We start from the raw sequence: 14,569 nt of genomic DNA, 5'->3' as shown, positions 1-14,569 counted from the left end.
ATGTGGTTCAGAACGGAGTTCTAGGGCCTGACCGCGATCGCATGCGCCCCCTCATGGAACTCCCCCTCCCCCACTGCCCCAAGGCCCTCAAACGATGCCTAGGGTTCTTTTCGTATTACGCCCAGTGGGTCCCAAACTATGCGGACAAGGCCCGCCCACTCATCCAATCCACCGCTTTCCCACTGACGGCCAAGGCTCACCAGGCCTTCAACCGTATCAAGGCCGACATCGCCAAGGCCGCGATGCATGCGGTCGACGAGACACTCCCCTTTCAAGGCGAGAGCGATGCATCAGGCGTCGCTCTAGCCGCCTGTGGTAGTATGTATTGGGGGTCATGTGGGCCTGAAAGCCCTAATGTCATTGGCTGACAGATCCCGGGTCCTGGTTGGCCGTTGACCTCTAGCTCCGCCCTGAAGGCGGAGTATAAGAAGCCGGAGTCTTCCCCCGCAGGCCAGTTTACTATCGAGCTGCGGGGGAACAGACACGCTTAATAAAGCCTCATCGACTTCACTCTATTCGTCTCACGGAGTCTTTGTGCGCTACACCGCCACCCTCACCAGGCAGGCAGGCCCGTGGCATTCTTTTCCCGCACCCTCCAATTTATTAAGCGTGCCTAAAAAGGACTATGGAGCTCAGGATCATTCCGGAATGCCTGAGGATCAGCCCCCACGCAGTGAACGCGGCAGCAGCCTTCAAGCATTGGCAGACTTGCTTCGAGGCCTACCTCAGAACGACCACCGGCCGGGTCTCAGAAGACCAAAAAACTGCAGGTCCTGCACTCGAGGGTGAGCACGGAGATTTTCTCCCTCATCGAAGACGCGGAGGATTTCCAGACGGCGTTCGCAGCACTGAAAAGTCTCTATGTCCGCCCAGTTAACCAAATCTACGCTCGCTACCAGCTCGCGACGAGACGGCAAGCTCCCGGAGAATCGATGGACGAGTTCTACGCCGCGCTGCTGATTTTGGGACGAGCCTGCAGCTGCCCTTCGGTGAACGCAAACGAACACACGGACATGTTAATGCGCGACGCTTTTGTAGCAGGTATGCAATCCTCCCAAATCCGCCAAAGACTTCTAGAAAAAGAGTCGCTAGGACTCTCAGAGGCCCGGGCCCTAGCAGCCTCCCTAGACGTGGCCGCGCGTATTACCCGCGCCTACGGCCCCGACCGCGCGGCGACCCATTGGGCCCCGTACGTACCCGTCGCGGCAAACCCCCTAACCCCCCCCGGACACCCCACAGGCTTGCGCGGGCCAAACGCAGAGTCGCACCGGGGGCGCCCGCTGTTATTTCTGCGGCCAGGCGAAACACCCCCGACAGCGCTGCCCGGCCCGCGCAGGTATCTGCAAAAGCTGCGGGAAAAAGGGCCATTATGCGGTTGTGTGCCGGACCCGCGAGGTCGCCGCTGTCCCGGGAGCACAGGGAGCCCTGCAAGCAGTTTACGCGCCCCAACCCCCCCAGCACGCCATGTACGACCCGCAGGCGCAGCCGCTCTGGGTCCCGACCACCGCGGTCCCGGGAGAACTGGGAGCTCTGCACGCTACCTACGCTCCCCAACCCCCCTCCCCGCAGCCCATGTATGACCCGCCGCCGGCGCTACCGCTTTGGGTCCCGGCCAACACTCTCCACGGAGAGGAGGGAGTTTTGCGCGTCCCTAACGCCACCCTAACCCCCACCCCGCGCCCCACGCCTGACCCGCCGGCGCCACCTACTTGGGCCCCGACCACCGCTGTCCCCAGTGAGGGAGCTCTGCGCGGTCCTAGCGCTCGCGGTCCTAGCGCTCGCGGTCCTAGCGCTCGCGGTCCTGGCGCTCCCCAGCCCCCCCAGCACACCATGTGCGACCCGCAGACGGCGCCATTTTGGGTCCCGGCCACCACGAGGGGAGGAGGGGCGCCGCCATCTTGGACCGCCCCAGACCTGTACGACGCGTGGGGGCGGCCATTTTGTCCACGCCCGCCGCCATCTTGTGACCCCCAGCCACGTGCGATGTATGGGGGCGGCCATTTTGTCCATCCCCGACGCCATCTTGGACGGCAACAATGGACCCCACTCCACTACTACAACCACGTCTCGCTTCAATCACGCTCGATCAAGCTCGGCCCCGGACACTCCAGACGACGACGACAACGGTGCTAATAAACGGCCACAAGACACCATGCCTAGTCGACTCCGGGAGCACGGAGAGCTTTATACACCCCGACACGGTAAGACACTGTTCCTTGACCACCTATCCCAGCGCACAAAAGATTTCCCTAGCTGCAGGATCCCACTCCGTACAGATCCAGGGATTCTGCATAGTTACCCTAACGGTGCAGGGGAGGGAGTTCAAAAACTACAAACTAAACGTCCTTCCCCAACTCTGTGACCCCACCTTACTGGGATTAGATTTCCAATGCAATCTACAGAGCCTTACGTTCAAATTCGGCGGCCCAATACCCCCACTCACTATCTGCGGCCTCGCAACCCTCAAGGTGCAACCCCCGTCCTTGTTTGCGAACCTCACCCCGGATTGCAAACCCGTCGCCACTAGGAGCAGACGGTACAGCGCCCAGGACCGGACCTTCATTCGGTCCGAAGTCCAGCGGCTACTAAAGGAGGGCATAATCCAGGCCAGCAATAGTCCCTGGAGAGCGCAGGTGGTAGTAGTGAAGACAGGGGAGAAACAAAGGATGGTCATTGACTATAGCCAGACCATCAACAGGTACACACAACTAGACGCGTACCCTCTCCCCCGCATATCCGACATGGTCAACCGGATTGCCCAATATAAAGTCTTCTCCACCGTGGACCTCAAGTCCGCCTACCATCAGCTCCCCATCCGCCCAAGTGACCGCAAGTACACAGCCTTCGAGGCAGACGGGCGATTATACCATTTCCTACGGGTCCCTTTTGGCGTCACAAACGGGGTCTCGGTCTTCCAACGGGAGATGGACCGAATGGTTGATCAACATGGGTTGCGGGCCACATTCCCGTATCTCGACAATGTAACCATCTGCGGCCACGATCAGCAGGACCACGACGCCACCCTCCAAAAATTCCTCCAGACCGCCAAAGCCTTGAACCTCACGTACAACGAGGACAAGTGCGTTTTTAGCACCGATCGGCTAGCCATTCTGGGCTACGTAGTGCGCAATGGGATAATAGGCCCTGACCCCGAACGTATGCGCGCACTCATGGAATTTCCCCTCCCGCACTGCCCAAAAGCCCTGAAACGCTGCTTGGGGTTCTTTTCATACTACGCCCAGTGGGTCCCCCAGTACGCAGACAAGGCCCGCCCCCTAATACAGACCACGACCTTCCCCCTGTCGACAGAGGCTTGCCAGGCCTTCAGCCGCATCAAAGCGGATATCGCAAAGGCCACGATGCGCGCCATCGACGAGTCCCTCCCCTTCCAGGTCGAGAGCGACGCCTCCGACGTAGCTCTAGCGGCCACCCTTAACCAAGCGGGCAGACTCGTGGCCTTTTTCTCCCGGACCCTCCACGCCTCAGAAATCCGCCACTCTTCAGTAGAAAAGGAAGCCCAAGCCATAGTGGAAGCTGTGCGACATTGGAGGCATTACCTGGCCGGCAGGAGATTCACTCTCCTCACGGACCAACGGTCGGTAGCCTTCATGTTCGATAATGCACAGCGGGGCAAAATCAAAAACGACAAGATCTTAAGGTGGAGGATCGAGCTCTCCACCTTCAACTACGAGATTTTGTATCGTCCCGGAAAGCTGAACGAGCCGTCCGATGCCCTATCCCGCGGCACATGTGCCAACGCACAAATTGACCGCCTCCAAGCCCTCCACGAGGACCTCTGCCACCCGGGGGTCACTCGGTTTTACCACTTCATCAAGTCCCGCAATCTCCCATACTCTTTAGAGGAGGTCCGTACAGTCACAAGGGACTGCCACATCTGCGCGGAATGCAAGCCGCATTTTTTCAGGCCAGATGGAGCGCACCTGATTAAGGCTTCCCGCCCCTTTGAACGCCTCAGTCTCGATTTCAAAGTGCCCCTCCCCTCCACCGACCGCAACGCATATTTTCTTAATGTGATGGACGAATACTCCCGCTTCCCTTTTGCCATTCCCTGCTCCGACATGACCGCGGCCACAGTCATTAAAGCCCTGAACAGCATCTTCACACTGTTCGGTTACCCCGCTTACGTCCACAGCGACAGGGGGTCCTCTTTCATGAGTGACGAGCTGCTCCAGTTCCTGCTCAGCAACGGTATAGCCTCAAGCAGGACGACCAGCTACAACCCCCGGGGGAACGGGCAAGTATAGAGGGAGAACGGCACGGTCTAGAAGGCCGTCCTACTGGCCCTACGGTCCAGGGACCTCCCAGTTTCACGGTGGCAGGAGGTCCTCCCGGACGCTCTCCACTCCATCCGGTCGTTATTATGTACGAGCACTAATCAAACGCCTCATGAGCGTCTCCTTGTTTTCCCTAGGAGGTCCTACTCTGGAACGTCGCTGCCGACCTGGCTGGCGGCCCCAGGACCCATCCTGCTCCGAAAGCATGTGCGGGCACATAAGGCGGACCCGTTGGTCGAAAGGGTTCACCTCCTCCACGCGAACCCCCAGTACGCCTACGTGGAGTACCCCGACGGCCGACAGGGCACGGTCTCCCTACGGGATCTGGCACCCGCCGGCAACACGCACACCCCCCCGACATCATCAACCCAACCCCCCCCTTCCTGCCACCGCCGCACCCCGCGACCGCCCCCTTCCCAGGAGGATCGGTCCCCCTCCCCTCAGCACCGACCAAGAATAAAGCCCAAGCTGAAACCGTAAGGCTCCTGGAGGCGACGACAACGGTACAAGCACCACCACCACCGGGGCCGAGGCGATCGACACGGACGACCAGACCACCCGACCGACTCGTGGCGTCGATCTAAAACTAAATATGGACTTTCATAAGAACATTTTGCTTTTCTTCCCATACCCTCTGTAAATAGTTGCAACAGGACAAAATTGTACAATACTGTATTGCCTTGCGAATGTTTTTTTTCTTTTCCTCCCAGGACCAGCCCTGTAAACCCTTACCACCATACGAAGCATCACCCCGCTGGGTTCATTTTTGACAAGGGGTGAATGTGGTAGTATGTATTGGGGGTCATGTGGGACTGGAAGCCCTAATGTCATTGGCTGACAGATCCCGGGTCCTGGTTGGCCGTTGATCTCTAGCTCCGCCCTGAAGGCGGAGTATAAGAAGCCGGAGTCTTCCCCCGCAGGCCAGTTTACTATCGAGCTGTGGGGGAACAGACACGCTTAATAAAGCCTCATCGACTTCACTCTATTCGTCTCACGGAGTCTTTGTGCGCTACACCGCCACCCTCAACCAGGCAGGCAGGCCCGTGGCATTCTTTTCCCGCACCCTCCATGCCTCTGAAATTCGGCACTCCTCTGTCAAAAAGGAGGCCCAAGCGATCGTTGAAACTGTGCGACATTGGAGGCATTACCTGGCCAGCAGGAGATTCACTCTCCTCACTGACCAACGGTCGGTTGCCTTCATGTTTAACAACACACAACGGGGTAAGATCAAAAATGATAAAATCTTGAGGTGGAGGATCGAGCTCTCCACCTACAATTACGAGATTTTGTATCGCCCCGGTAAGCTCAACGAGCCCCCGATGCCCTATCCCGAGGTACATGTGCCAGCGCACAAGTGGACCGACTCCGGACCCTGCATGACGATCTCTGTCACCCGGGAGTCACCCGCTGTTACCACTTCATTAAGGCCCGCAATCTGCCCTACTCCATGGAGGAAGTCAGAGCTATCACCAGAGACTGCCAGTTCTGCGAGGAGTGTAAACCTCACTTCTACCAGCCAGACCGTGCGTGCCTGGTGAAGGCCTCCAGCCCCTTTGAACGCCTCAGCGTGGACTTCAAAGGGCCCCTCCCCTCCACCAACCGCAACACGTACTTTCTTAATGTGGTCGACGAGTATTCCCGATTCCCCTTCGCCGTCCCTGCCCCGATATGACGTCTGCCACCGTCATCAAAGCCCTCAACACCATCTTTGCTCCGTTCGGTTTCCCTGCCTATGTCCACAGCGACCGGGGATCCGCATTTATGAGCGTGGAGCTGCGCCAGTACCTGCTCAACAGGGGCATTGCCTCGAGCAGGACGACCAGCTACAACCCCCGGGGAAACGGGCAGTTGGAGCGGGAGAATGGGACGAGCTGGAGGGCCGTCCAGTTGGCCCTAAGGTCCAGAAATCTCCCGGCCTCCCGCTGGCAGGAGGTCCTCCCCGACGCACTTCACTCCATTCGGTCGCTTCTGTGCACCACGACCAACAAAACCCCCCATGAACGTCTCTTTGCCTTCCCCAGGAAGTCCACCACCGGGGTTTCGCTCCCAACGTGGCTGGCAGCTCCAGGACCCATTCTCCTCTGCAAGCACGTGCGGCTCCACAAAGCGGACCTGTTGGTTGAGAGATTACAGCTACTCCATGCGAACCCGCAGTACGCCTACGTAGCATACCCCAACGGCCGCCAAGACACAGTCTCACTCATGGATCTGGCACCAGGTGGTTCCCCCCCCCCCCTCCCCACCCCGGCGCCACCCTCCCCTCCCCCGTCACACCCCACCGCAGCCCCCGCTCCAGGACAATCCATCCTCCCCTTGCTCCCACCCGGGGATGAAGAGGATTTCAACACGCTCCCGGAATCACCGAAGACTAAGCCAATGCCTGAGTCACCACCAGCACTGCGGTGCTCTCAACGACAGATCAAGGCTAAATTTGTAACCTTCTCTGTAATTTTAAAATCAATCTGTATGTATATAGTTTTCCACCATCCCCGCTGGACTCATTTTTAACAGGGGGTGAATGTGGTATTCACCACTGTTGTATTATATTGTATATATGGGTATTACGGTAAGGCCCCTGTACTACAGGGGTAGAACCCTGCCTGCTGGCTACGCCCAGGAGGTGGAGTATAAATGTGTGTGCTCTCCGAACAGCAGCCATTTTGTAAGCTGCTGTAGGAGGTCACACATCTCTGTGTAATAAAGCCTCGATTACATTCTACTCTCGTCTCATCGTAATTGATAGTGCATCAGGTAGAGTGCTCTTTTAGAGGGTCGATGCAGACTCAATAGGCCGAAAGGCCTCCCTCTGCACTGTAATGATGCTATGATTATGCTGCGCTAGCGAGGCCATTTTAAAAAGCATTTATGAGTCAGCCACTTAGTGTGGGACTGAAGTCACATATCAACTGCTTGATAAACTTAGCAGATTCCCTTCGACAAAAGGACATTAAAAAACTGGTTGGGCTTTTACAACAATTTAGCAGTTTCATAGCCATTTTTCAGTTTATTCATTATTTCTAGATGTAAAAATCTAGCGACTCATGTCCTCCAGATTATTCGTCATAGTCTATAGATTGCTAGTCCAGTAACATGATCACTACCTGATCAAGACAGCTCTGTTGCTTGGAAGCCTCACCTGACATGGTCCATCATGGAAAATCACAGATGCATCAGCGGTTTTCCCATCCACCTCTCATAGCAACTACAGATATATCCAGTTGGTATGCAAGGCTTTGCTCACCTATCCCTGAACACAAGTTCAGAAAATGATAACCTTGATTTGTGTGCATTTTCACATTGGGCAGACACCAACATTAGCTGAAATGGTCAGATATTAACAGTTATGACCACCTTAACATCCATTTGCAATATACAAATAAATTATTATCATTGATGGAGAATGCAATGGATAGGTGGGAAGGGGAATTTGAAATAAACAACATTACGGGCACGATTTACCGGTTTCATCATTCTGACTTGGTGATGGGACGAGGCTGGTGAATCTCGCGAGAGTTGCTGACACCCCTTCCTGCAGATTCTGGCTCTGCGTCTGCATCTCCACCAGTAATGTGATCATACTTTCCAAAAGAGTGATACCTGTCCAGGCTACAGCTGGTTCCTAGGATCCGGCAGCCCTCTGACCACCTGCTCCCTCGGGAATTCCTACCTCCACCTGATGTGCTATAGCATGTGTCACGTGCTCACTAGAAGGTGACCCAAGAGAATCCTTACTACAATGCACCACCAAGGTGATAGTCTTTGTGGTGGTGGAGGGTGCAGGTGAGAGCAGTGCTGAGAAGTCGGTGTCATCCCCCAACTAGTCCTCCGGGATTTGCTGGGGTTGTGGCTGGGGGCGAGGTACCCCAGAAGGGCCGGCATGGTCTAATGGTGATCCTGCAAAACAAAAGACAAGACACATGATGACATCTTAGGAAGGAGTGGTCTGGGGAAGAAGGGTGACTCATTTGCTATAGGGACAGCATTTTGCATTAGGGGTTCACTTGGTTGTCGCATGCTGACCTCCGCCACGGAGATAGCCCTGCACTTCCCCAGATAATGCCATCGCCATCTGCTGTTTAATTAAACACCTTGCTCCTTACATAGTGCCATGAACATAAAGAAATGTCCGCAGGGTCTTCACAAGGTGCTGTACAGAAAACTCTGCAAGCAAGGAACAAGATAGGCGGGGTGACCAAAGGTGTGGTCAAATCCAAAGGTTGTAAGCTTTTTGAAAGGTGGAGCAAGTGCAGAGGTTGCGGCAGAGAGTTTCAAAGAGCTGGACCAAAGCAGTTGATAGCTTGGTCACCAAGAGGGAATTGGATAAGAATCTGAAGAAAGAACCTTTTCAAGGCTACAGGAAAATGTCGGGGAGTGAGACCAGTTAAATTGCTCTAACAATGGACTGAACAAGCTGAATGGCTTCCTTCTGAGTTGTAACGATTACACGTTTCCATTCTAATAGTCAGAAGGTGGGAACACAGAAAACTGAAATCAGAATCACTGACATTCCAGAGAACACAAGTTTCAAATCTCACTGTGGCAGGTTGAGAGTTTAAATTCAGTTTTTAAATCTCTGGATATAAACACGGTCAGATTGTTGTAAAACTCCTATTCATTCGGGTGGCACAGTGGCACAGTGGTTAGCGCTGATGCCTGACAGCGCCAGGCACCCGGGTTCAATTCCAGCCTTGAGCGACTGTGCGGAGTCTGCACTTTCTCTCCGTGTCTGTGTGGGTTTCCACCGGGTGCTCCAGTTTCCTCCCACAGTCCAAAGATGTACAGGTTAGGTGGATTGGCCATGCTAAATTTGCCTTAGTGTCCAAAGATGTGCAGCTTAGATGGGGTTATGGGGATAGGGTGGGGGAGTGGACCTAGGTAGGGTACTCTTTTAGATGCTCGGTGCAGACTTGATGGGCCGAATGGTCTCCTTCTGCACTGTCGGAATTATATGGTTCTATTCTATGGTTCATTCACTAATATCCTTTGAGGAAGGACTCATGTTGGCCTTACCCAGTCTGGCTTATGTGTGACTTCAGGTACACACCAACAGGTTTGACTCTTAACTGAAGTAGTTTATTCATCCAAAAGCAAAATACTGTGGATGGTGCAAATCTGAAATAAGACCAAAAAAAGCCTCTCCTGGTCAGGCAGCATCTGGCCGGTGAACTTTCATCAGAACTTAGGGTTGTCAACTGTGATTACATGTATTCCAGGAGGTTTCATCATATGACTTACCCCCTTGCTCCAGCTATTAGTTGACCAACACCTCCGTCCTTGTGACACCCTGCCTTCCTGCACCAATGGGAAAGCAAAAAGATTCGTTATCCCTGTTGGATAATGTTTGACTGTCAGCCAAAGAGCGCTTTCTTTCAATTGTCAATATTTTTGTATCTGGTAAAGAGAAAAGTTCAAAGAAAACGACAAGAAAAACAATCTTTTTTAATGTCCCTATGATACCTCTTCAAGGTTATGTACAGCAGGGTCCTGGAGATTAATCTTCAATTCCTGGAGGGTTCTGACATTCTGATGAGAGGCCAATGACCGATAGATTTAACCCAATTTTTAGGGGTAAATTTTCCGGTCCTGGCCACTGCGGGAATCGTCGGAGGCGGGATGGATAACTTAACAGACCATTCAAAGGTCCATTGACCTCAGGCGGGAATTCCCGGTCCCAGGGCTGGCAAGACCAGAAAGTCCCACCCATTAACTCTGTCGTTCTCCACAGATACTGTCTGACTTGCTGAGTTTTGCCAGGGTTTATAGTCAATTAAGTCACTTAGATGTATAAAATTGTCAATGGCTCTATAAGAAATCCCTTCTCAGGGCCACGAGGGGGTAAGCAAAAAATGAACAAATCCCTCAAATTATTTTAAAATAATTAGACTTGGCCCAGTGCCCAATTTTCTGATTTTAAAAAGCAAGCACTTCATTCCAACGAAGCGTAACTCAAAGTCACAGTGGTTAAATGCCTGACAACCATTTATCTGATATGAGTGCTATGTAATGGGTTTAAACTATGACTGTTCTTTTATTGATCCTTTGATTGTGCTGTTTTTTAGGGTGACAGTGGAGGCCCTTTGGTATGTCCAAACTCCGAAGGCAGCTATATTCTACAAGGAGTAACATCTTGGGGCCTTGGTTGCGCAAGGTGAATGAAGCCAGGAGTTTATGTTCGAGTTTCATTTTTTATTGACTGGATTAAAATTACCATGAGGAACGGTTAAGAAAGATATAACTCAATGTAATAGCCAAAAATATAAAAATGTATTTCCTTTCAATCAGAATGTAAAATTCCATGTGTGAAATATTAAATTGTTTCACTATTACAAGTCTGGCTTTTATTTCAGGAAGGGGAACTTTAAAAATTGTCACTGACACCAGAGGTTATGGATAGTGACTGTTTGAGAGGCAGTTCTATTCTGCCATCTATCTGCCCTATACACACATGACTGTGTGACAAGATTTAACTCCAACTCAATCTATAAGTTTGTGGATGATACGACTGTGGTGGGCCGTATCTCAAACAACGACGAACAAACTACAGAAGGAAGATAAATCACTTGGTTGCATGGTGTACCGAAAACATTCGCTCTCGTAATGTCAGAAAGACCAAGGAACTGTTCAACTTCAGGAAGCGTATCATGACACACACTCACGTCTGCATCAATGGCTCCAAAGTGGAGATGGTCGATAGCTTTAAGTTCCTGGGGGTCACCATCACCAACAGCCTGTCCTGGTCCACTTACGTTGATGCAACAGTCAAGAAAGCCCAACAACGTCTCTACTTCCTACAGAAGCTAAGGAAATTTGGCATGTCTGCATCGATGGGCAGCATGGTCGCTGATGCGCAATCCATTACTCTCGAGACAAGGTGAGTCATAACTAATAGGCTTTAATCTGCTAGAACTATTCCCCATCAGCCAATGGTAGACTCCTGGGTCTAGCCAATGGTCATCCACCTCTCAGGTACCACAATACCTGGTATCATCACATTCACCCCCTGTTAAAAAAAAGAGCCAGGCGGGGTGATGGCCAGCGTTAATGTCGCCTTTCGCATGGTAGGACCAGGTATTGAGGTGCCGTGATGTCGAGGGTAATAGCAAAGTGTTCATGGTGCAGCAATCAGTTGATCGGGTGGCCTGGTCGTCCTTCTGGAGTGTCTGGACTTCGATGGTGATCCTGATGGGGGTCCCGGCGGTTGCGATTCCGGGAACATGGTGTTGTCCTCCCAGGCAGCTTTGTCACCCCTAGGCGGCACTGTTGGGGCGAAAAGTAGGCAGGACGGGGGGGCGGGGGGGGGGGCGCCTGTAGGGGGCGTCGGTGCTTGTTCGGGCCGAGGCAGGGGCGGCGGGAGTACTGACCCTCCGGTCAGGTGTTGCGGGGAGGGTGGGGGTGGGGACACTGGTGCGGGGGCGCGTTGGGCTCCTGCGGGGGCGCGTGGGGCTCCTGCGGGCGCCAGGTCCCGATGGGAGACCGTGTCTTGGCGGCCGTCCGGGAATGCAACATAGGCGTGCTGGGGGTTGGCGTGCAGCAGGTGGACCCTCTCGACCAACAGGTCCGACTTGTGCGCCCTCACATGTTTCCGAAGCAGGATGGGTCCGGGTGTCGCTAGCCAGGTTGGGAGTGAGGTCCTGGGGAAAACAAGGAGGCGTTCATGAGGTGTCTGATATGTGATCCATAAACCCCCTAAGCACCTTGGCCGCCACCGGCCTCTTTCCAGTCCTTGATCTGGAGCGGTCCAGTGCTGGGTCCAGCATTGTATTGAAGTCCCCTCCCATTATCAGGCCTCCTACCTCCAGGTTCGGAATGCGCCCCAACATGCGCTTCATGAATCCAGCATCATCCCAATTCGGGGCATATACATTTACCAACACCACCCACGTCCCTTGCAACCTACCGCTCACCATCACATATCGTCCTCCATTGTCCACTACGATAGTCTTGGCCTCAAATGACACCCGCTTTCCCACCAATATTGCCACCCCTCTATTCTTCGCGTCCAGTCCCGAGTGGAATACCTGTCCTACCCATCCCTTTCTTAACCTGACCTGGTCCACCACCTTCAGGTGTGTCTCTTGGAGCATGACCACGTCTGCCTTCAGTCCCTTTAAGTGCGCGAACACTCGAGCCCTCTTCACCGGCCCATTCAGGCCCCTCTCATTCCACGTTATCAGCCGGATTGGAGGGGCACCCCCCCCCCCCCCGCCGACTAGCCATCTCCTTTTCTGGGCCAGTCCCGTGTCCGCGCCTCCCTCACCCTCCAGTCCCCCAACCGGGGGACCCCCGTCCCGACCACCTCTTCTGTGTCCCATTCCCTTTCGGCCAGTGCAGCAGCAACCCTTTTTCCCCCCTTCCCCCCAACCCCTCCCCCCCGCTAGACCCCTGTCTAGCTTTTTTGCTCCCCCAATATCACTCCCGTAAGTCAGCTGACACCTGCTGACCCCGGCTTCCCCCGCCATCCCATTGACCTCCTCGTGTGGGAGTCTCCCAATCAGTATGCGTTCCTTCATTCCCCTTCCCGCCTTTCTTCCCGCGCGCGGGAAAAACCCGGCGCTTTCCAAAGCCCGCCCCGCCCCCTCTGGCACAGCTGCCTTGTCTCTCTCCCCCAGCCCATGTAACATTTCCTGTGCATGATTGACCCCCTATATACAACAACCATCACACATCAGACCTCAAACATCCCCCCCACCCTCATAAACCCTCAGTTAGAGTCCAACTTTTCGGTTTGTATGAAGGTCCACGCCTCTTCAGGCGTTTCAAAATAATAGTGTTGGTCCTTGTATGTGACCCACAGTCGCGCTGGCTGCAGCTTTCCAAATTTCACTCCTTTCCGGTGCATCACCGCTTTGACCCAGTTGAAACCCGCTCTCCGCTTTGCAACCTTCGTACTCCAGTCCGGGTATATTCGGATCTCTGCATTGTCCCACTTACTGCTCCGCTCCTTCTTTGCCCATTTCAGGACCCTCTCTCTGTCCGTGAACCGGTGAAATCTCACCACCATCGCCCTTGGCGGCTCATTTGCCTTGGGCCTCCTCGCCAGCACCCGGTGTGCCCCGTCCAGCTCCAGCGACCTCGAAGGGGCCTCCGTGCCCATCATCGCCCCGAGCATCGTGCCCACGTATGCCGCGGCATCGGCCCCCTCCACTCCTTCAGGGAGACCCAGGATCCGCAGATTCTTTCTCCTCGAGCTGTTCTCCAGGTCTTCGAGTCTTCCCGCCCACTTGTGTAGCGCCTCGTGCTGCTCCACTCTCATCGCCAGGCCCAAGAGCTCGTCCTCATTCTCACTCACTCTTTTCTGTACCTCCTGGATCTTTACCTCGTGGGCCTTCTGGGTCATCCCTAGTCCTTCAATTGCCGCCAGCATAGGCGCCAGCATCTCCTTGCACAGCTCCTTGAAGCAGCGCTTGATGAATTCCTGCAGCTCCGGCCCGCACTCCGCTTTGTCCCCGGCCGCCGCCATTTTGATTTTTTTCCCTCGCTTCTCCCGCTGCTCCAATGCCGCTTTTTTTGGCCGTTGCACTTCTGGTCCGGTCCATAAAAGTTGGAGGGGGACCTCTCTCTTCCCTTCCCCACAGGTTGTCTTCGAAAAAATTCCGTTGGGGCTCCTCTAATGAGCCCGAAAGTCCGTAATAGCGGGAGTTGCCGAATCGTGCGGCTTAGCTCCGCATAGCCGCAACCGGAAGTCTCCATAAGATACACCTTAAGGTTACACACCAGACGAGATTGAGAAAGGGGTGGGTCAGCCAAGTATTCCACTCAGGGCTGGACTCAAAGACCAGGGGGGTAGCGATATTGATCAGCAGACGAGTGGCATTCGAGGCAGGGAGAATTGTGTCAGACAAGGAGGGTAGGTACATAATGGTGAGTGGGAAGCTGGAGGGGGTGCGGGTGGTACTCGTGAACATACATGCACCGAATTGGGATGATGTGGAATTGATGAGGCGGGTTTTAGGTAAGATCTCAGACTTAGAGTCACATGACTTGATCATGGGAGGAGACTTTAACAAAGTCATTGATCCGGAATTGGACCGGTCAAAATCCAGGACAGGGAGGAGGCCGACTGCGGCAAAGGAATTGAAGGGGTTCATGGAACAGGTGAGGGGAGTAGACCCATGGAGGTTTGCACGGCCAAGGGCGAAGGAGTTTTCCTTTTACTCACATGACCACAAGGTATACTCTCGCATCGACTTTTTTGTTCTGAGCAGGAGGTGGTGGGTATGGAGTACTCGGCAATCGCAGTGTCGGATCATGCCCCGCATTGGGTGGATCTACGG

General features: G+C 54.1%; 1 protein-coding gene across 1 annotated transcript in view; it reads left to right on the top strand.

Moving 5' to 3' along the window:
* The window catches only part of LOC140419719 (plasminogen-like), a 181,888-nt gene extending 171,264 nt beyond the window's left edge, over positions 1-10,624 (top strand). The window contains exon 14 of the mRNA XM_072503660.1: positions 10,355-10,624. Within this exon, the coding sequence (XP_072359761.1) occupies positions 10,355-10,359 (5 nt within the window). The 3' untranslated portion in view covers positions 10,360-10,624. The remainder of the gene's footprint in view (positions 1-10,354) is intronic.
* The last annotated feature ends 3,945 nt before the right edge of the window (positions 10,625-14,569 follow it).

This window comes from Scyliorhinus torazame, chromosome 1 (assembly GCF_047496885.1).
Source record: "Scyliorhinus torazame isolate Kashiwa2021f chromosome 1, sScyTor2.1, whole genome shotgun sequence".
In the NCBI taxonomy this organism is placed as follows: domain Eukaryota; kingdom Metazoa; phylum Chordata; class Chondrichthyes; order Carcharhiniformes; family Scyliorhinidae; genus Scyliorhinus; species Scyliorhinus torazame.
This window is presented reverse-complemented; position numbering and strand designations above follow the sequence as displayed.